The 23,003-nt window shown below is 46.1% G+C and overlaps 1 protein-coding gene and 2 long non-coding RNA genes across 5 annotated transcripts; 1 reads left to right on the forward strand and 2 right to left on the reverse strand.

Moving 5' to 3' along the window:
• Positions 1 to 302: 302 nt before the first annotated feature.
• LOC115203785 (uncharacterized) lies at positions 303 to 1,288 on the reverse strand. Its single transcript, XR_003880254.1, has 2 exons — positions 1,201 to 1,288; positions 303 to 804 (listed from the first exon to the last, which is right to left on the reverse strand). It is a non-coding gene; the product is annotated as an uncharacterized LOC115203785 (long non-coding RNA).
• On the forward strand, positions 712 to 2,026 carry LOC115203780 (uncharacterized). Its single transcript, XR_003880250.1, has 2 exons — positions 712 to 874; positions 1,259 to 2,026. It is a non-coding gene; the product is annotated as an uncharacterized LOC115203780 (long non-coding RNA).
• A 5,119-nt stretch (positions 2,027 to 7,145) lies between these two features.
• LOC115203755 (histone-lysine N-methyltransferase SETD1A) lies at positions 7,146 to 22,218 on the reverse strand. Of its 3 annotated transcripts, none has more exons than XM_029768734.1 (21): positions 22,118 to 22,218; positions 21,100 to 21,244; positions 20,892 to 20,990; positions 20,511 to 20,781; positions 20,187 to 20,311; positions 19,782 to 20,038; positions 17,870 to 19,595; positions 15,352 to 16,296; positions 14,273 to 14,446; positions 13,965 to 14,046; positions 13,694 to 13,854; positions 13,336 to 13,372; positions 13,001 to 13,202; positions 12,795 to 12,850; positions 11,377 to 12,689; positions 10,734 to 11,076; positions 10,146 to 10,327; positions 9,605 to 9,715; positions 9,097 to 9,216; positions 8,794 to 8,931; positions 7,146 to 8,571 (listed from the first exon to the last, which is right to left on the reverse strand). In XM_029768734.1, the coding sequence occupies exons 2-21, from the start codon at positions 21,235 to 21,237 to the stop codon at positions 8,398 to 8,400; spliced, it is 6,654 nt and encodes a 2,217-aa protein (XP_029624594.1). In that variant the 5' UTR covers positions 21,238 to 21,244; positions 22,118 to 22,218; the 3' UTR covers positions 7,146 to 8,397. The 3 variants fall into 3 exon arrangements, with proteins under 3 accessions (XP_029624594.1, XP_029624576.1, XP_029624584.1); XM_029768716.1 differs by having other exon boundaries at positions 10,734 to 11,079; XM_029768724.1 differs by lacking the exon at positions 22,118 to 22,218 and adding an exon at positions 21,457 to 22,101 and having other exon boundaries at positions 10,734 to 11,079.
• Positions 22,219 to 23,003: the final 785 nt, after the last annotated feature.

A 23,003-nucleotide genomic window follows, 5' to 3' on the forward strand; every position in this document is an offset into this window, starting at 1 on the left:
TATGTCATAAATAGTCATAGAAATGGTAGATACTACTGTACCCCTGATAATTTGGTCAGATAACCGTGTGTGTGTCTATGTGTACAGTAGGTGACATGTCTATGATAGCTATCTAATAACTATAGTAATGCAAGGTAATGGTTTGGCTTATCATGTCTATGTAGAAGAAGACTGTAGGAGGAAGTGGATTGGACTCAGGGACAGATATCAGAGAGAGAGAAGGGCAGAGAAAGGGAAGAAGAGGTCTGGGTCAGCAGCTTCAGGCCAGCAGCCTTGGCGCTTCTGCCACATTCTTTCTTTTCTGGATCCATTTATTGTGCCTAGGGCAACGAGTGGCAATTTTACAGCCAGACCCTCTACTACGTCATCCACAAGTGTTGTCGCCACCAGTGCATCAAGACCCTCAATGTCACCTACAAGTGCGACCATCGCCTCCACCGGTGCAGCGAGACCCTCTACAATGTCTACATCATCCACAAGTATGACCACCACCGGTGCAGCCATGGAAGACGATGAAATGGAGGAAGCACTTCTGGATCTAGGACCACCTGAGATTATTATGAACCTCACGGAAGTGACCACTGAGGACCTCGTTGAACAGGATGTGGCCGTGGAGACAAACAGAGAGAGAAACGAAGAGGAACAACGTCACACCAGGCGTCATCGAAGGTTGCAGATCCACTCAACTAATTTCAGCAGAGGCTCCTCCAAGCCGTCGAGAGGGATGCAGCCCAACCTGATGCTCACAGGAAGGAGGATGAAGAGACCCTCTTTGCCATGAGCCTGGTGCCAACCCTGAAGAGGCTGCCTCAGCAAAGAAAAGCAGCAGTCAAAGTTAAAATGTATCAGCTGCTTTTCGAAGCCGAGTTCAATGGTACGTTTTTTTTCTTCTCCACATCACAGGTAGTGTCATAAGTGTTGCAACAGTGAAGTAGGTAATTCTTTACAGTATACTCATGTAGGCTAATTGGTATTTCAGATCAAAGTATTAATGAGGCAAATGTACAGCTGTTGTTTCTAGGTTAGAAAATATCCCAAAACAACAGTTTACTGTAAATATTTTCCTGTCATATTCATCTTTATCTCTGAAATACAAATTCCATGAGTAAACAGTAAGTATTACCAACTTTACTGCACTGTTCCAATATTTATGCCTCTAACTACACTATACAAGCAGTATTTAGTTAACATAAATCTCACCTTTTATGGTTTTCTTTTATGTTAAGCTTGTATGTGTTGTTTTTCTCTTCCCTTCCAGAGATGGAGTCCATTTAGCCGACCAGCTCACAGGAAGGACAGGAAGAGGAGAGGAGTTGTCTGGTTGTTGTTTTTGACCTCCCTCATTGTACCTTTCTTTTCACACACTTCCGTTCCGTTTAAATTCAGTCAATTCATAAAGTCATTTGTTTATAAAGTCTCGGGATAGCATTCATTATTAGTGTTACATAGATTTCTGAATTGACAGAATTGAAACTCATACACCGAAGAATTCACAGATGCTCTTTTTTAAATGTTTACACGCACACACACCTCTTTCAATAGTTGTATTTTTTTTAAACATTTTTTACAACACACATACCTGTCATGTTCTTTTCTGTACTTGAATACTTATTAAATTATGTTTTCATAGTCAGTTGTTTATTAATATCCCATTTAGACTTAATCTGCTCATTTCTTCCCTACACCTTCGCAGATCTAAGACAAGATGAAAGTAAAAACACATTCTCTTCCTAATTCGTTTTTTTCCCACCTGTATTTTGTCAGGCCAGTGAACATGGTGGTAAACTGTACTATTTGTATGGACCCTAGGTTACCCTTTCCCTTAGTTATCATACTAACTGTATGTCGTATAACCTTTATTAGTGCTCCTGCTCACCTGATGTACCATGCCAGGTGTGTATAATACTGACGTTAATGAGAGAGGGAAGGGGTTTTAAGGTGTGGTCTTTACCCCCAAATGTCACTTAAATATAGCTTCCAAATGAAGAGAGACAATGATACATAAAGTCATCTGGGGAAAAAAGTATATTTTATGGACAACGGTGGATGGTTCTTAAAATAACCTTTGTGTTATTTTATTATTATGTTATTCCTATCATTGCTATGCAGACGACACACAATTAATCTTCTCCTTTCCCCCTTCTGATAACCAGGCGGCGAATCGCATCTCTGCATGTCTGGCAGACATATCAGTGTGGATGACGGATCACCACCTCAAGCTGAACCTCGGCAAGACGGAGCTGCTCTTCCTCCCGGGGAAGGACTGCCCGTTCCATGATCTCGCCATCACGGTTGACAACTCCCTTGTGTCCTAATCCCAGAGTGCTAAGAACCTTGGCGTGATCCTGGACAACACCCTGTCGTTCTCCACTAACATCAAGGCGGTGACCCGATCCTGTAGGTTCATGCTCTACAACATTCGCAGAGTACGACCCTGCCTCACACAGGAAGCGGCGCAGGTCCTAATCCAGGCACTTGTCATCTCCCGTCTGGATTACTGCAACTCGCTGTTGGCTGGGCTCCCTGCCTGTGCCATTAAACCCCTACAACTCATCCAGAACGCCGCAGCCCGTCTGGTGTTCAACCTTCCCAAGTTCTCTCACGTCACCCCGCTCCTCCGCTCTCTCCACTGGCTTCCAGTTGAAGCTCGCATCCGCTACAAGACCATGGTGCTTGCCTACGGAGCTGTGAGGGGAACGGCACCTCCGTACCTTCAGGCTCTGATCAGTCCCTACACCCAAACAAGGGCACTGCGTTCATCCACCTCTGGCCTGCTGGCCCCCCTACCTCTGAGGAAGCACGGTTCCCGCTCAGCCCAGTCCAAACTGTTCGCTGCTCTGGCATCCCAATGGTGGAACAAGCTCCCTCACGACGCCAGGACAGCGGAGTCAATCACCACCTTCCGGAGACACCTGAAACACCACCTCTTTAAGGAATACCTGGGATAGGATAAAGTAATCCTTCTAACCCCCCCCTTAAAAGATTTAGATGCACTATTGTAAAGTGGTTGTTCCACTGGATATCATAAGGTGAATGCCCCAATTTGTAAGTCGCTCTGGATAAGAGCGTCTGCTAAATGACTTAAATGTAATGTAAATGTTATTGGGCTCTTCAAAGAGCTGTTTCACTCCACGGCATACTGCCATGGAACTTCACCTGCTGGCGATGAGAAGTAGGTGGTCAGCTTCTCCCTCACCTGGAGTGCCTGTCTGGGGGCGTTGTTGGCACCTGCCCTGGTGACATCAGGTAGGTGACTATTTGGCGTGCCCATTTCCATCCTTAGCGGCTCCTGGAATGACCTCCGCAGGTAGTTGTGGAGAACACGTGGCCTTCACGCAGGCATCGACATTTGAGGGGCTGAGACCAAGCACTCTCCGATACATTCTCCACCGGGCTGCCAGAATCCCAAAGGCACATTCAACAACTAACCTTGCCCTGGACAGTCGTTTGTTAAAGATCCTTACAGGCTTTGGCAATGACAGCTGGCGTCCAGCGTAGGGCCTCATGAGGTTGGGTCTTAAAGGGAAGGCCTCGTCGCCGACGAAGATGTGGGGAACAGGTCCCAGGTATTTATTATGCATTTCGCTCCAAAGCTGCATTTTGGAGGGAAATTATATTATAGGCTCTCACAATTCATTTGTGGATGTCATCGAATAAATAATATACTTGGCAAATAAATCAATAAAAAATGTAAAGAAATTCTCCAGTCAAACCGTTTTTATTATGTAATCCCACTTTTTTTTCCTGGATATGTGTGCAACAAAAATTCAACATTCACATTTTGCTACTTTCTGTCAAGTCTGCGCATACAATTTGACGCATACGTTCGATAAATCGAACGTATGCACCACACAGAACTAACCCTAACCCAATGCAGAACTAACCCTAACCCAACAGAACGCAGGTATTAACGAGAAAATACTAAAACAAACAAAACATATACAAAAATAAACAATTCTAGTGCAATTGTAATCACTCTGAAAAAAATCTTAATGTAATGATTTAGGAAAATGTTATTCTTGTTATTATTCACTAGGGTTAATGTTTTAATAAAATAGTTAAATTCAATAAAAAAAAGTGTAATTTTGGTATAGAATTTAGGAATTTTTGTTTGTGTATAAAATATTTGGCAACAAGAATAAACAAAATCACAATTTCAATGGTCTTGTTATCATTGCAATGGTAACATATTTCTTTCATGTCAAAAACATGGGTAGTGTTCATAATGGTAAATAAGTATTTTGCAAGGTTTTCCCAAAATTCTGACCCAAATTTACATTCAAAGAACAAGTGAGACAGATTCTAACCTTTTTCACAGAAAACGCAGATATCATCAATAGCCACAAATGTGGATATCATAGAATTACATGGATATATCTTATGTAAAATTTTGAAGTGCACTTCCTTAACTTTGTTTGGTATACAATATTTGTAAGGCCTTAACCATGCATTTTTCCAGACAATGTCAGGAATAAGCATGTTCCAGAAAATGTTCCTCTCAGTGTAAATTGGTTTTGTGAATGGAGAATTTGTCCACACATTCCAATCTGAGTTCTGGATAAACTTTGTGATCATTACCAAAGCTAAGATGAGTTTTCATTAGTGTAGTTAGACCACTGGGAACAGCTTTGATCACAGAAATAAACTCTCTGAAAGGTATTGGAAACTCTTTCAATGTTATAAATTGTTCATATGTGAGAATATTGCCCTTGTGGTCGAAAACATCAAGAAAAAAGTCAATATTCCTCTCATGCCAGCTGGGGTAGAACAATGACTTATTCCTTACAGTTATGTCTGAATTATTCAACAAAAGAGCTTTATGTAGGGAAAAATTGTGCAGGAAACATATTTTCCAGGCCATTAAAGCTTGTTGGTGAAACCTAGCCAATTTAGCAGGTAATTTTACAGGAATATAATTACATTTCAGTAAAAATTGAAGACCTCCCAACTTATTAAACACATTATTTGGAATTTAATACCATATTGAATCAGTATTGATCAAACATCTTTTCAACCAGTTGATCTTGAAAGTGTTTGTCAACCAAGTCCAACACCACCAGACCTCCTAAAACTCTTTTATTAGAAAGGACTGACTTTTTTTAGTTTGAGACTTATTTTTCCAGATGAAGTCAAGAAAGGTCTTATTGATCTCTTTACAAGTAGCAGGATTTACACAAAGATAATGAGTACACAAAACGAGACAGTCCCTCTGCCTTGGACAGAAGTACTCTCTCTTTGTAGTCAATAATTAAATATATTTTTGGCTTTCTTAGTCAGAAATTCAAATGTCTGACTAAGTGTTTTTTTGACAGATGTATTCCTAAATATTTAACACAGTCCTTTACAGGAATATTTTCTATTTCTTTATCAGAGTCAAATAAACATAAGATTTCACATTAAGAAACATTCAGTTTTAATCCAGATGCAATAGAGAATGTAGTGATAGCATTAAGGGCATGGGCAACCTGGTCTTTGTCTCTTAAGAAAAGAGTAGTATCATCAGCCAGTTGGGAAATTTTGATTTCTTTGTTAGAAATGGTTAAGCCATACACATTTTTAGTTGGCAAGTGTTCATCAGTTGTAGTTCGAACATTACATTTATTCGTGGTAGTACATTAACTGTATTCTTGGCAGTACTCACAGTTCCAGTTTGGTTAATGTCAACGGAGTTACCCAGTAATCATTCTTCATTCGATAAACGCGTGTGGGCCCTTGAACCCAGCCTTCTTTCCCTCTTGTCGTGCCTTCTGTATAAGAGGCCACAGTTTCTCCCTGGCAGCCTGATCCTGCGGGTTCAGAGCTTCTTTGATGCGGAGCTTCTTCTCGTCCAGAAACTTGTTCCCCTTGGCCATTCTCCAGATGATGTCCCTGTAATGGCGCATCGCTAAGCACAAGCTATTACGAGGGGGTCCATCAGATCTTTGTTTCCCAAGTCGATGTACCACATCAATCACGTCTCTTTGATGCACGGAGACACCTTTCCCAGGATATTAATGACTGTTTCCCTAATATCCTCTCCCTCTACCTCTTTTACACCTTGGATTTTCAGATTCCACCTGCGAGAGTACATTCTCACACAGCTCATTATTTGGGATTGCATTTTCTTCAACTCATTCTCTAGGAACGTTAACTTTTTTGCCTACGTTTACTGACACATTCAACCGTTGTTGCGCTTTCGTAAATTCTGCACTCTGGCACACTTGGACGAGAGTGCTCTGAAATCGCATTAGATAGCCAGAGTGAATATAACACCAAGACAACCCAGGGGCTAGGGGAAAATCCAGACACTCAACCAAGGCTTTGAAAAAAACAAAGCTTTCACTTTTTTAAAAAATATTTTAATGCACCATTAATAAAAGAGTTTAACGCATTAATACAAGAGAAATATTGCAAATAATATTAAAATCAAATGAAAAGGAAAAACAAAAGAACAATGGAAGGTATGTACAGTTTTCCTCATGGGAAGTAGGAAAGGAACAACGTATTTACAGACTGGAACCAGTGTGTTTCTACGAGAAACAAACACCTCTACAATATGTACATTTGTCAGAACTTTTTTTCCATCTTTTTATTTTAAAGTTAGAGGGTTGGTTTGTACTGAAAAGCGCCTGTTGCAACAAGAAATATAGATAACTTTTCTGCTGTGGAAGGGACAGAACACAGAGGGGCCTTGTGACATTTAAAACATCTAAATCAAAGATTAACACTTGGGACAGCGACTGCTTGAGTTGAGAGAGAATGGATAACAGTTTAAAATGACCCCTCGAGATCGACTTAACTAGATTAACTTAACTAGAACCTAAATTTACCAGATCTGATCTACACACAAGTTCACCCTTTAAAACCATTCAGAACACACACTCAATGACAAAGTCCAACATACACAGACCTCAACACTTGTATAGGGGTCAATGGGGCAGTTATGTTCGGGCTCCCGAGTGGCGCAGCCGTCTAATGCACTGTATCTCAGTGCAAGAGGCGTCACTACAGTCCCTGGTTTGATTACAGGCCGTAATTGGGAGTCCCATAGGGTGGCGCACAATTGGCCCAGCGTCATCCGGGTAGGCCATCGTTGTAAATAAGAATTTGTTCTGAACCGACTTGCCTAGTTAAATAAAGATTACATTTAAATTAAAAACATTTTTTTAACAGATTTGTCTGTAATGGTTTGCCAAATAAGGGAGATTTCATAGAAACAGTTTTCCTGACAGTGTGCCTTGACCATGTCATACAAAAAGCGCAGACAACCTGACATTTGCAGGTTGTTCAATAGCACAAAACTAATTGACAGTGAGAGCACATTCACACAACAGGACTAAAAACTTACTCGCTCCCGTAAGAATACATTCTCTTAAAACACACACGGGTCAGGTCCTTTCTCTGCTTCCTAACGTGAGGGACAACATCACAATGGGGAAAGGGTAACGTAAAAGGAACAAACAAAGCATTCCAAATTGAGATAAACCTGCAGACTAAAACTCAGCAGCCATCTTAAGCTTTAAAGATAAACTGATGTGACGCCACACACTTTGATCTACAAATGATTTGTTATGTAGCATGGTGAAAAACAAATATTTAAGTCTATGGTCTCTCATCCAAACAAACTGGTGAGGGGAGAGTCACGCACCCACCTACAGCTCACGCAACTAAATCAGAACAACAATAGTAATAAGAATATGCAATACTATAAAATGACAAAGCTCAAACAATCTTCATTTTTGGAAATCTTGCATAACTGAAGTCCCAATGGATTAGAGTGTGTAACTAAAACTGCGCTGCGAACGAGCGCCTTAAACCCTGAATATGTTTGTAAATCCTGTGCGTCTACGTGCGGATCGGTGTGTGTGGGCAGAGGGTTTGGGTTAGCAGGAGCTTCTGGACCACTCCCCAGCTGTGCGGAGGCAGACAAGACACACAAAACCAGTTCTGATAGGTTACGGTTGCATTCTCTATTCCAAGGAAAGGCTGTTGGCAGGGGGGAAAAAATGTCCACCCTTGACCGAACGGGAACAAGTGGTCCTAAGTTATTAAATCCTGCTACAGCAGAGACTAATGCTGCATTTCAGGGGTTTGGGGTACAGGAGAGGGGGCCCAATAATTAATCACACCCCTGAGAAGGAGAGTCTCACAGCCCCTAAGATAATAAACCATAACCCCAGGTAAATTAAAGCGTGTGAACAGTGCAAACGTTGCATGTCTCTCTCTGTTTTCTGGATATGGTACAGACAACTGTTTGACAGTCTGGAGGAGCAGGTGGGCTTTGGGGTCAGGAGGGGGGCTGTTGGTGGTGGGTGTGGCTTTGTTCTTGGTTATAGTCGGGGGTTGTGGAGGGGGGACAGGAGGGACTGAAACGGGGTACTGCCACACCTCAGTGTGACAGTGGTCATGCTGTGGTATCTAGTTGAGCGTCCCACGGCAGTTCTCTGTTCCACACAGACAGGGAATCTTATTTTCCTCTAGAGGGAACTTGTAGTCGTAGGTAATCTCTTCATTCATGCCAATGGCCTGCTTGGAGTAGATCACGATCTTCTTCTGGGATTCTATGGTGATCACCTTTGCATAGCAGTTAGGCTGGGGAAGGAAGAGGATGGAGACCAGTTATGGGTAATTCAAAGAAAACAAAAACGACTTAAGAGGATCTTACCAGTCAATGTTACTGTGAACATTGTGTGTGTATCAGAGTCACAAAATATCTATGATGGAAATGTGTGTATTTCTATTTAGTCTTCATGTTGCTTCACTCAGTTGTTATATCCTGTATTGTTTTGCTTGTGCAGGTATAGGCTGACTCACAGTGCAGCAGTGGTTGATGAAGCGTGCCAGGTTGCCTAACTTGGTAGCATCAATGATGGTGTCGTGGTCCACTCTGAACAGGTAGCTGCTCCCAATGCCCTGCTGGGCATAACGCTTCTCTCTGTTGTCAGCCACCATCTGGCAAAGAAACGGGCACAAACAGTCAAACAATGATGCCAGCTGAACACCCAGGAAAGACAAACACTAATGTTTGCTAATGCTACCACACTACGGATGAATGAAGTACAGACTACAATATGGCCCTACACACATACACTCCTCAAGCAGTACAATGACCAGTACCTGTCTGATATTCTGGCCCACATACTCAATGACCATCTCGTCAGCAGCAATGGGTTCCATGGTGAACAGGCCCCATTCATGGATCCTACTGCGGCCAAACCGAAGCTTCTTCTTACGGAACTGAGGAAGGAAGCAAGAGTTAGTGCCATAGTGGTGCAATAATCATTTAGTTACTCTAGTCCAGGGTTTCACAAACTCAGTCCAGCCCCCCCCCCCCCCCCAGCACTACACAACTGATTAAAATAACCAACTCATCATCAAGCTTTGTCTAGACAACCGGATTGAATGCAATATCAGCCTTTTCTCTAGATTTCACCATAGTCCTGGATCAGTCTCATTATCAACACACTGGCATGGGTTTAAAAGGTCAAGGTCTTCATTACACAGTAACAGAAGTGAGTTCTCAGAATGAAACCCATGGGAAATGACATGGTGGTTGTAGAGCAGAGGTAACACAGCAGTTACATAATATCAGTGGTACACACAGTTCCAGGCTGCTGTTGTGTACCTTGAGCTGATTGAGTTTGAGCAGGTCAGAGTCCATGACTGCAGGGATGCCTATGGCACTGAGGAGGCGGCGCTGCTCCGACCGTCTCTCTGACAGCAGCCGGTTTGAGCCCTGAGGGGGAGGACAGAAGGAGTTACATTGGGTCAGTGACACACACACACGGTGACACACACCATCACATGGCCTTGAGCTAAATACTGAGCCAGAGGCACTTTCCCCTAAACGCCCAATAAAATAGTTCATCTGGGGTTAAGTGAGTTCATTTTCATTGCCTCGAGCAGACACAGCAAAGCTGTTGAATAGATATGCATGACAAACTCCGCGGGACTTCCTACAGCATTGTGAAGCATATGCTAAAATAACAAATACAGTACTTGTTCACCAACTTCCCTGTATTCAATGACCAAAGGTCATCAATCATATTGGAACAAAACCTGCGACCACAGAGCCTATGACAGGCAACAACATGACACCATTGTATGAAAAGCCAGAGACTATATATAGTATAAAAAGGAGAGAGATGGTAAAGAGGTGTGCGTACCGAGGCGTCGTAGTCAGCAGCCTCCAGTAGGGCCTGCTCAGGCAGTTCCAGATCCAGGTAGACATCCTTCTCCTTCCTGCTGATGGCGTAGTAGCCCTCGCTCCTGGCACAGCCTGTCACGTGCTCCCGCAGCTGCCCGTCTGCACTCTTCTTCTTACGCCGCGGGTTGGGGATGTTGGTAAGTGCAGGCCACACGTTAAGGCTAACAACAGTTACTGTTGAACACACACCAGTCCATCTAAATACACATGCATCCTTACACACCATTTCATCTACTTCCACCACAGGAGGTTGGTGGCACCTTAATTGGGGAGGAAGGGCTTGTGGTAATGGCTGGAGCGGAATGGTATCAAATACATCAATCACATGGTTTCCAGTTGTTTGATACCATTCCATTTGCGCCGCTCAAGTCATTATTATGAGCCGTCCTCCCCTCAGAAGCCTCCACTGACTTCCACATACCGGTACATTACTTAAAACACAGCTCAACTGTTCATAAGAGGCATCAACACATGGAAGATCCTAAACCACAAGCAGGGCTTCTAACCCTCGTTCCAAACCCCCTGCCCTGCCAGTAGTAAAGGATATCAGTGTGGTGGACCCAGTGTGTGTCGTTGAGCCAGTCGGTGCTGTGGTCGTCCTGCAGCAGCTTCTCGTAGGTCGTCTTCAGCAGCGTCATGTCCTCCATGTCTAGACCAGAGTTCCAGATGTCGTACAGGATGGTCATCTGCTCAAACTCGCTGCGTTGGTCAAACGTGACGGGCTCCGGGGCAGGGATGGGCTTGGGCCAACGCTGCGACGACGTCAACCCGGCCTCCTGGAGGAAGAGGCGCTCGCTCTTCCTCACATCGTCCCACTCTTCCTCTTCCTCCGTGTTAGACAGCTCACCCGGCTCCAGCTGCTCCACGTCCACATCCTCCTCCAGGTCCACCTCCTGACAGGAACAGGAAGAGGGACAGAGTGGAAGAGACAGGAACAAGGAGAGAGTGGGAGATGTCAACTCAGGAACTAAAATTAGCCTGTAACAGGTTCTTAAATACTGGTCAATACAGGCCATAGGATGGGACTTTCTAGATTAGACTAATTTATTTGACATTATTAATATATATTTACATGACAATTTCAAGCTGTGGTTGAGCAATACCCTATCTTTACATGTTGTTGACACACCATGCTCAACACTTCTTAGTTGTGACTCTTGACTCAAGCACAAACCCACAAAACCTCACACCTCTAGTTTCCTCTTCTGTTTCTTGGTCTGATGTTCCTTCTGCTTTTTCGTTTCCTGCAACTCCAGATTTTCCTTCTCCTTCCTCCTCCTCTTCTTGTTCTTCTCTTTCCCCATCTCCTCCAGTTCGCTGCCCCTCGACGCCATTCCCTTCCTCTTGGCTGATGGGGTGAGAGGTGTCAGCACAGAGGCCTTGGCCATGTCTCCATCTTCACACAGCAGCCCCATGCCAGACAGATACTCAGCCTGGTGTCTGTCCCTAGAGGGCAGGGGTTCCCCTATAACCTCCTCAGGTGCCTCCAGCACCCCAGAGATGGCGTGATGGTTGAAGTCTGCAGGGAGGAGCGCCCCAGGCTCCTGTTTGGAGACACTCCTCTTTTGGGCAGGGATGAGGTGGAAGGGGGCTTTGGAATAGTTGTGCTCCTGCAGGGCAGACAGGCCCTGTGGGTCCATAACCAGGGGGAGGGCTTTGGGAGAGAGGAGCATCTCCTCCTCCATCTTCTGCTCCTCCGCCTCGTCTGACGTCTCCGTCTCCTCTGAGTCTCCAGCGTCTGGGTCCAGCTTCAGGGCCACATCAGCCAGGACAGACAGATCAGCCGTGGGGGCCGAGCCCAGCTGTAGCAGGCTGGATGCTCCCAGCTGCTCACTGAGTCTCAGCCTCTGCAGTCCCTCCTCCTCCTCTCTGAGGGTGTGGATGGAGGGGGGAGGGGTGGGAGTCGACAGGCTGACAGTCCTGGGGCGCCCCCTGCCCCGGCCCTTTGTGACAGGGGGCGGGGCCTCCTCGAAGGCCATCTTGACCATGGAGGCGTGGTCCAGGGGGAGGTTCTGCACGGTGCGACACACCCACACTGGAGCAGGGGATTTGGGGGAGGCCCCCCGTTTGTTGGGGGACTTGGTGGGGGTGATTGGGGGAGACACCAGAGGGACAGGGCTCTTTTTAGAGTCTTCGGGGCGTACAGGCGAGGGAACAGTGAGAACAGGGGAGGGAGAGAGGGCATTGCCTTCACCTGGTTTGGAGGCAAAGGGGAGGAGTGAGAGAGTCTTGGAGGGGGTGGTTCCAGGTGCGGAGGCGATGAAAATGGAGTCTGGAAGGTGAGATTTCATGTGGGAGAAGAGAGGAGAGGCAGTGGAGGGAAGTGGGGACAAGGGGACCGTTGGAAGGTGGGGTTTGTAGTTGCTCTCCCCGGTAGAGAATGAGACGGTCTTCCTTCGCTTCTTGAGAGGAGGCACAATGACAATTGGGGAGGAGGGGCGGGGGGCTGGAGGACGAGCGTTTGAGCTGAGTGTTGATGAATCCTTCTTGCTGGCAGCAATTTCTGAGAGATGGGCACATATTTGAATCATGAATCAGGTGAAAAACAACATTGGCACTTGCCATGGAAATGAACATCCGTAACAGAGAAACTAAATGTGTGACTAACCAGCTTTGATCTCGGCGCTGAGCAGTGCTTTTGGAACAGCAGCTGCAGACTTTTCTCTGGAGTGCACAACAAGTGGAATGGTCAGTATCAACCCAGACACACATTGAGCAAGTTTCAATAAAGACACTCCATAGGAAATATATAGAAAACATTTTGGACACTGTAAACAGGTATATTCAAAAACAGGAACACTGTTCAAAACGTACCGGTCATCCCCCTTCTCTGTGTCCAGAGCTGTGCTGTCCATCGTAGACTCATCCATGGTGTCCAGTCCACTGCCGGCCTGCTCTCCTTCCTCCTCATCCTCGTCTTCAGAGGAAGAGGAGGATGATGATGATGTTGAGGAGGAAGAACTCTCTGTGGATGAGGAGAGGCTCTCATCGTCGCTGTCCACACTCAAGGCCTCATCTGAAGAAAGAAGTGAGATGAAGTGAGAGATTAAGTGAGAGATAAGATGGCATGATGGAAAAGGTAGATAAGAAAGCCTGTGAGGGGGGCACATTGGCTTCAATAAGGATTATATGAAGAATGCTAGATTTACCTTCAGACCCCTTGTCACTTCCCTCCTCCTCATCCTCCTACAGAGAGGAACAGAAGGACACAGTTTGTGATAATATACAACAGTGTCTCAGGTTCAATCCAAGTCAATGAAGCCAAAGTACAGCAGAGTATGAAGAGGCATACAGTGAAATGCTGCCATCTAGGCAGCTCTATGGGGAAATACAACAACACTGCCAGTATGTACGGCTTGTGGAAATCATCAACTGATTATAAGAATCATGCATTATTGTTTCTGTAGCCATTTATTCCATTTTTGAGATAAGATAAACTTTATTATGTGGAGAAACATTACTTTCATGCTAAATTATCCCTTGCACATGCAGACCTTGCAGACACACCTTATCTGAAGAAGAACCGTCAGAAGTCTCTTCTCCTTCGCTGTCCAGGTCCCAAGGTTTCCGACTTCTCATCTTCTTCTTCCTCCGCCTGCTGTCCCTCTCAGCCCTGTGGCCCTCCCCATCTGCCATTCTTCCCTCTAGACCCTTGTCATGGTACGAGTCTGGGGGGAGAAGGAGAGAGATGGTGAGCCAACATAGGAAACACAAAGACGGTCGGTGACCAATCCCCAAAGGGATTCCCAAAGGAGGGGGTCATTGATGAAAAGCTCACCTTCGTCGTCATCCTCTGGCGGTGTCTTGGGTCTCTTCATCTCTCCTACCTCTGCTAGCTCCAGAGGTTCTTTCCTCTTCACCTGGACACAATACAGACTTAATATCATGCTAAGTTATGGTGGAAAAAATCTAAGTGAATGGATGGATACATTGGAGTAATGTCTATTCATGAACATGTATTAGTGTAATGTCTATACATGTACAGTACTAATCCATCTCTATTTCCTATGCACAGTACAAAAATGTATGTACATGAGTAACTGACAATTCCCGAGTTCCAACTGCTGCCTCTGTGTACTTGTTTACCTTGAATGAGGGAAGTCGTAGCGCCCCTCTCAGTGAGAAGCCTTCCATTCCTCCACTCTTGGCCCAGTCCACCAGGGACATGAGGGGCTCCCGAGGCTTGCTGCTGGCCTTGTTCTCCTCCTTCTTGTCCTCGTCCCTCACTGCAGCCACACCCCGAACCATTGTCTGGAACGGCTGGGGAGGGAGGACAGATGTGGATTTACAAAAGCCAATGGGTATCACGGCAAATCAAATAATGGATTTTTAAAAACAATAACAGGTAAACCATGTACAACTTGAAAAACGGTCATCAGAAACCCATTTAAATTGACCAGATGGGTATACTACGATGCAAGCTAGATCTACCCAGGGTTTTCTGAAGCTAGCCAGCTTCAGTTAGCTTCACATTGCAGCTCAGACTTCATCCGTAATACAACGGTGGATATTGCTTGTCCGCCAGCCGCTAACTCTAGCAGGCTTGTAACTGCGCGTGCATGTCGAACGACAAACTCATCGAGACAATACTGAAGCATAAATCCATGGGCGAGTAAGGGACACATTTTCATTTGTCCCAAAATCAAATTGCAAGAAAGGTTATCTTGCAAATTCAGCAGGCCATGGTGTTAATGCCATCTTTGGTGTGCTTATCAATGCACAAACCCCTTTCCCCCACTCCTAGAGAAAAGTTTATTGTGTGTCAAGTTTCAAATGCATTCTGTCATTACTAATTGTAATGCAATAGGTATTTTAACATTTATGTTTAACATACAAAAAAACATTTGATTAATAAAATGAGGGGGATGATGGAGGGAGGGAATCTTGACGAGAGGGAGGGAATCTGATTTATTTGGTCCTCAACTCATGGCAGACACTTCATTCAGGATAAATGGAGTTAGCCCTGAGTTAGCCTGCAGGTTAGTTCTGAAGGATTCGTTGACATAGAAATGTACCTGGCTGAAGGGTGAGTCACTTTCATGGTACCAGTTATCCCGAGTTGAACTCAAGGGTTGACCAAAGTTACCTCACAAACTCCTCAAAGCAGGTATGTAGTATGGGGTGTTTTTTCTGTGCTTTCTGAACATGTTGTTCCACTCTCTTACCTTGGCTTTGGTCTCCTTGCGCTCCCACCACTCGTCAAAGGTTCCAAAGGCGATGTTCTCCACCATCTTGCGGTTGAGGTCCCTCTGCATGATGCTCTTCATCTCCTGGATGAGGGTGGCCAGCACCAGCTGCACTGTGGCCTCGTGGGGGTTCTCTGTTAGCAGGGGCATTTGGGGGTCCCCCACCGCCCCGTACTGGGCCTCTCCCCCCACAGGAGGCATTGTCCCATAGGGCGGAGGGGTGTGGTACGCGTAGTGTTCAGGTAAGACATGCGGGGCCCAGCCCGTGTGTGGAGGGGGGATGGCGTGGTGGTGGGGCATCTGAGAGGGGCCAGGGTAGGCGTAGGGCATGTGGGGGGGCATGTAGTGCTGGTCCTGGTCGTAGCCACTCCCTTCTTGGTCCATGTAGGGGTGGTGGGAGTGTGGGGGAGGGGGCATGGAGTGGTAGTAGTCTGAAGGGGGGGCGTCGCCAGGGGCAGCAGTGCCATTAGAGGAGGACATCCTCAGCTGGTGCAGCCGACTCAGCATCTGGGTCTGCATCTGGAAGGACATGGGGGCTCCGCCACTGTACTGGTTCATCAGCTCCATACTGCTGGCATAGTCATACATATGTGGGGGCATGGGAGGAGGGTACTCAGGGTGCAGCTCCATGTGGCCCAGCGGTGGGGGAATGCAGGGGGGTGGAGGGGGCTGCAGGGAAAAGCCCGGGGGAGGGAGGTGAGGGGGGTAAGAGGGGATGGGTGGAGCAGGCATGGACGTGCCAAAGTGCTGTGTGGGGTCAGAGGGGGAGGCAGAGGGGTCTGTCTGGGAGGGCAGGGGGGCCTGGGATGAAGATGGAGAAGAGACGGAGGAAGGAGTGGCGTGGTGGGTGGTCACTGCTGTAATGGTGTGTTCTTCATCCTCGTCGGAGATCTCCATGTCTTCCCCAGAGGAATGAGGGGATGACTGCAGGAAGGAAAGAGGAGAGAATTCACCATTTTCCCACACTTTTGCATCAACTGACAATCCCTGCTAACAATACACCAACGTTTCCATACAATCTGATTCCTACAATATTTCTATTAACCTGTTGTGGTATAGGGGGCAGTATTTTCACGGCCGGATAAAAAAACATACCCGATTTAATCTGGTTACTACTCCTGCCCAGAAACTAGAATATGCATATAATTAGTCAATTTGGATAGAAAACACCCTAAAGTTTCTAAAACTGTTTGAATGTTGTCTGTGAGTATAACAGAACTCATATGGCAGGCCAAAATCTGAGAAGATTCCATACAGGAAGTGCCCTGTCTGACAATTTGTTGTCCTTCTGTTGCATCTCTACCGAAAAATACAGCATCTGTGCTGTAACGTGACACTTTCTAAGGCTTCCATTGGCTCTCTAAAGCCACCAGAAAGTGGAATGGGGTGTCTGCTGTCTCCGGGCAAAGTATAGGAGCCGAGTTTGTAAGTGGTCAGCCTGGGGACAGTGAGACTGAGATGAGCATTCAGAAGACTTCTCCATGTTTTTCTTTCTCTCTCTGAATGAATACAACGTTGCCCGGTTGGAATATTATCGCTATTTTACAAGAAAAGTAGCATAAAAATTGATTTTAAACAGCGTTTGACATGCTTCTAAGTACGGTAATGGAATATTTTGAATTTTTTGTCACGAAATGCGCTTGAGCGTCACCCTTCGGATAGTGACCTGAACGCACGAACAAAACGGCAGTATTTGGATATAACTATGGATTATTTGGAACCAAAACAACATTTGTTGTTGAAGTAGAAGTCCTGGGAGTGCATTCTGACGAAGAACAGCAAAGGTAATCCAATTTTTCTAATAGTAATTCTGAGTTTAGGTTGCCCCAAACTTGGTGGGTGTCAAATTAGCTAGCCTGTGATGGCCGAGCTATGTACTCAGAATATTGCAAAAATGTGCAAAACATTTTAAAATCTGACATAGCGTTTGCATAAAGGAGTTCTGTATCTATAATTCTTAAAATAATTGTTATGTATTTTGTCAACGTTTATCATGAGTAATTTAGTAAATTCACCGGAAGTTTTCAGTGGGTATGCTAGTTCTGAACATCACATGCTAATGTAAAAAGCTGTTTTTTGATATAAATATGAACTTGATTGAACAAAACATGCATGTATTGTATAACATAATGTCCTAGGAGTGTCATCTGATGAAGATCATCAAAGGTTAGCGCTGCATTTAGCTGTGGTTTGGGTTTATGTGACATATATGCTTGCTTGGAAAATGGCTGTGTGATTATTTGTGTCTATGTACTCTCCTAACATAATCTAATGTTCTGCTTTCGCTGTAAAGCCTTTTGGAAATCGGACAATGTGGTTCGATTCAGGAGAAGTGTATCTATAAAATGGTGTAAAATAGTCCTTTGTTTGAGAACTTTGAATTATGACATTTTGTGGTTTTAAATTTGCCGCTCTGATTTGTCACTGGCTGTTGAATAGTGTGGGACGATTTCGTCCCACCTCCCCTAGAGAGGTTAACAGAGTAAGATGTTCTTACCTGACTCTTTCCGTTGTAGGGGGGTGTCTGTGCCCCTTGTCTGGTCCTTGGATCAATAGGCTCAGGTTGGGCTGTCTCCTCCTGCAGAGGTCCTGTTCCATGGAGACTAGTATGGTCATCTGTGGTGGGGACGCGGGGAGAGAAGGTGGAGGAGGAGGAGGGGGTAGCTTGTGCTACTACAGTGGGACTCTTCCTCCCCTCTCTCTGCTTCCTCCCTCTACGGCCGTCTCTGTCCCTCTCTCCTTTCCTCCTCTGCTGGCCTCCACCATCTCCTCCTTGTCTCCTCCGCCTGTCTTTCTCCCCATCCTGCTCCCTCTGCTTATTGCTCCTGCCCTCACCTGCTGCTCCTCCCTTCCCTGCTCCTCCCTCTCCTGCTGCTGCCACCTTCTCTCTCTGCCTTTCTTCCTTCCTATCCTCTTCCTCATCTTCATCGGAGGGCAGGAAGGAGAACTTAGCTTTCTGCTCTTTCAGGAGCATCTCAATACGAGAGTCTAAGCTGCTGCTGTGGTAGACAAATGGCAGGCTCTCATTGGTGGAATCTGGCTCCGGGGAGGAGGAGTCTCGCTGGGGGGGTGGGGAGAGGGAAGTGGAGGAGGGGAGATGGTGTGGGAGGGAGGTGGAGGAGGGTGAAGTGGAGGAGGAAGCGATGGAGGAGTGGGGTGGAGAAGAGGGAGGGGTGGAGGGATGCTGAGGAGGGGGAGTTGGGGTAGTGGGACGGCGTTTGGGCTTGGTCCACGTCTCCTCTCTCACTGGGCTCTCCTGGCCAAAGTCAAGGGCACTGAGCGTCTCTGCTACAGCCGCCGCTATCACAGAGGCAGGGGGGAGGGGAGGTGGTGGAGGGGGTGGCAGAGGGGTGTGGTGGGATCGGGGGTCCTTGTCAGACACAGACCCCCTCTCCCCAGAACCAGCACCACTAGGCTGGGCACGATATACTGAGGAGGGCTCTAGGCGGGAGGAGACAGAGGGGTTGTGGGGAGGTGGTTGGTCTTTGGAGGAGGAGTAGGAGGGGTAGGTAGATGGAGGCGGGGACAGGCTGTTGGAGGAGGAGCGGTGGGAGTTGGAGTTGAACCTGGGGTCGGAGCTGTTTGAGTAGTCGCTGTCTCTGTCCCTCTCCCTGCTGTCTCGGTCGTGGCTGCTCCGTCGCCGGCTGCTGCTGCTGCTACTACTACTACTGCTGCTGCTGTGATTGTGTGAGTGGTGGTTACGGTGTCTGCCGTGTTCTCTGGAGCCCAGGCTGTCCCGTCTGTAGCCCCTCTCCCTCTCTGAGTGATGCGAGTGGTGGGAATACTTGGAGGAAGAGTTGGCCTCCTGGTAAGATGACCTTCTAGAGCCGATCCCACCGGCACCGTACCGCCCTCCTGAGTCCCTGTCCCGCTCTCGGTCCCTCTCTCTGTCCCGGTCTGCCAGAGGGGGCTGCTCGTACTGGGGTGCAGGAGGTGGGGGAGGCATTGCAGGGTGGTGTGCCATGTGCTGTCCAGCCCCTCCAGCGTTTGGGTATGTGGGGTAGAGAGGGGGCTCGTTAGGACGGAAAGGGCCAGTAGGGGGGTATGTGGGGCGACACCTTTGGTAGGGGTCTTGAGGAGGTGCATGGGGGTCCTCCGAGTACCGGGGAGCTTTGTATACCCCGACTGAGGAGGAGACGGTAGAGGAGGAGCAGGAGGAGGAGGGAAGCATGTCCTGGGGAGGGTAGCCACTGGTCAATGGGCCAGCACTGTATCCAACTTGTCTAAGAATCAAAAGGAGAAAGAGGGTTCATAGAGGGTTTATATATATATATATAACACAAGTTACCACATTGACTATTACTATCCTAATAAAGAGAAATGTGTATACCTTTTTGGAATGACAAACACATTTTTGGATAAATGAACAACTGAGCTATTATGCAGGGTGTTTGTTCCCCAATACTGACCTGGCAACAGCGTAGCCCGAGTCCTGTGAGACAGAGCGAGGGGTGTAGGGCGTTCCTCCTCCCTGCGAGGAAGCGGAGGAGCCTGGGGTGTAGGGCCCCCCCATGGAGGAGGGGGTCGTGTCTAGACGCTGCTCACTGAAGCCTGTGTCCACAGAGCAGGGGGTGGTGCTCCCAGGGGTGAGAGCCGGTACCCCTGCAGCCAAGCCCGCAGCCAGGCCAGCTATCTCAGAGGACAGTCTCCGCCTGATATCTGACGACTGCACAGAGAGAGAGGAACAGGAAGATGGAAGAATTAGACAGAGAAAGTAAAAAACATTACACAGTAGAAAATTATGAAAGCCATAAAGGTAAATCCTCCATGAAAATGTTAGTAGGATGGTTGTGATGAGCCCTTGGTGAGTGTACCGTGTCTGGTTGTGTTGGCGCTGGGGGCTGGAACCGCTCTGTCAGGGCCTTGCCTCCTGTGGGCACAGTCTGGGGCGTGTAGGAGCCACTCACTATCAGGTCATAATACTTCTGCCTCTGCTGGCCTGCAGATACACACAAACATACCCATAAGACAAGGATGTAGCTAATATCTTCACAAAATTCTAATGTGACAACAATTACGTCTCCATAAAACACCTCTTTACTTCAATAGTAATTGCAATAGAAGTTATTTTTATACAAAAATAGATTTTTATATCAAATCAAACCACATAGATATTAAGCCATGAATCCATGTCATACCTTTGATGTCCAGCTGAGCGTGAATGATGTTACCCATGACGGAGGTGTTGTGCAGGTGTTTGACAGTGTCCTTCGCCCCCCTGGTGCTGGTGAAGAGCACGCGGGCCAGGCCCAGGTGCTTACGGGTCTTGGGGTGAAACAATATCTCCATCTCCTCCACCTCTCCAAACTTTGCACACATCTCAGCCAGGAAGGGTTCCTTGATGTTGTCATTGAGGCGAGCGAAGGTCACCTCCTTGAGGGGAATGGGGCCCACGTAGAACTCATCCAGCTTTGGGAACAAAATAAGGTAAATTAGAGATAGCATGCTACAGTGCAGCTTTTAGAGAGTGAGGCTGGTGTGAGTGTATGATGAGTCAGCAAGTTAGTTAGGGTTCTAACTTTGAACTTGGGCACTGGCAGGGCCATCTCTGTGTGCCTGGACCAGATTCTACGAGGTCGAGGGTCCCGCAAATCTCCCACTGGGGGGAACCCCGAGTCCTAGAGAGATGACAAGTAAAAGTCAAAGGCTCATGTTACAATTCAGGACATGTACAACAACCCTACTCCAAAATAAATTAAAATAAAGTTACGTAAAAACAATACCAACCGGCACACTGAAATGCACCCCATCATATCGGTATATTTTGTTGTTAACCCTCCGGATGGCTGGGTCTTGGACGAGCTTATAGCTCTTCCATTGCAAACTGAGAGCTCGTTGTGTATCCGGCTCACTGTCTGGATCCATGCTATAACTGGAAGAGTGAAGTGGGAGATGCAACTGAATTAAGTGTTTAGTCACTAACGTTACCATAATTTTGTATCCTCATAACAGGCACAAGTATACATGATGCTAGCTACATACTCGTATTTGGTTAAACAAACCATGTTTTAGAAAACCTTCTTTGATAAAAAAAAGCTCACATCAATGTAGCCTCAAACGTCAGTTCTTGTCATGGTAACCTACCTCTGGCATACTGTAAACTCGCTCCAGCCTGGTGCTGCTGTCAAAACAATGACAACGTCACACGCTAGCTAGCTGTGTTTTGACAGGATTCCACTATTTTCAACCCACTAGTTAAGATTTAGATAACTAAGGTAGCTTATTGTAACGTTATATACTTCGGATCACCTTGACTAACTAGCTATATCTAAACTAGATTAGCATGTGTAGCTAGCGTTAGATGCTACCATAATCAGTTTCATTTAACAAGTTAGCATGTTACCTAGCTAGCTATTCAAATCCCAACTAGCTAGTTAAGTTTCATACATTTGAAAGTGGTTATTCAAAATACTTTTTCTGTACAACGTTCGACCTAAGTTAGCTTGCTAAACGCCATTCACTCGCCTAACCGAACCTGCCTCTTTCAAACCGCTTGCCCGCTTCATCCGAAACTACCAACCCGCCGCTCAAGTGAAGCTAGGCCTAGGACGAACGGGGAAAAACACTGAGTACCAAACTGAAAAGATAACTCCGTTTTTGTCAGTGGGCACAATAGCTCAGTTAAAACAATGTCGATACTTTCCCGGTGCTGTGTAGTTACCATACAAAGCGTAATATTTCACGAAATATTTGTTTATGTCCTAAAACAAAATAATGTTAAACGAGCGGCCATCGCGTAACAAACCTGAAAGCCTCGCCTGCACTCCATCAGTCTTTGCGAATACATTTCGTCATTCGAAGTCAGCACTTTCCTTACAATCCACCCAGATCCACGAAAATAAAGTCAACTCAGTCAAAATACAAACGTCACCGACTAAAAATATATTTTAAAAAAATTCTGTTGGATGTGCCTACTACATACAGGTAGCTATAGGATTCATTTTTTTTTAACTATTCGTATGTGCCTTCTCATGTCTATGACTACTTGTGGCGAATCTACGGATGAATGTATCAGATGTGGCCTTAGAGATACCCATTCCACATAGTATAACTTGCAGGACATTGACACAGAAAAATGTATTATTTAATTATCCTCATACCTCCAGTTTTGAACTTCTTTACTTAGTTATATTATGCATACGGAGTACCAAACAAGTTTCAAAAGAACTACTGCACAAGGAAACGATCAAGTGACAACACTGCCTTCATGTGGCCAAACATGGCACCGCAGGGAAACGAGACATGATCACATACGTCACACAAGTAACAAGGGTTATGTTCATAGCTGCGGGAAGTAGGGTTGCTGCAGCACCCACTTAAACAAACACATTACTCCTGTGTGAGCGGACAAAAATAAAAAATATTCCTCAGCAAAGCACAACTAGCTAGTGTGTGACGTTGCCATTGTTTTGACAACAGCACCAGGCTGCGGGCAAGTTTGCCAGAGGTATACAACGGACGTTTGATGCTACATTGATGTGATCCTTTTTATCAAAGGTTTGCGAAAACATGTTTGTTTATTAATCAAATACGAGTATATAGCTAGCATCATGTATACCTGTGCCTGCTATGACGATTTAAAAAAAGGTTACATTTCTGACAAACACTTAAGTTCCATCTCCTACTTCACT

Source organism: Salmo trutta, chromosome 1 (assembly GCF_901001165.1).
Source record: "Salmo trutta chromosome 1, fSalTru1.1, whole genome shotgun sequence".
Lineage (NCBI taxonomy): Eukaryota > Metazoa > Chordata > Actinopteri > Salmoniformes > Salmonidae > Salmo > Salmo trutta.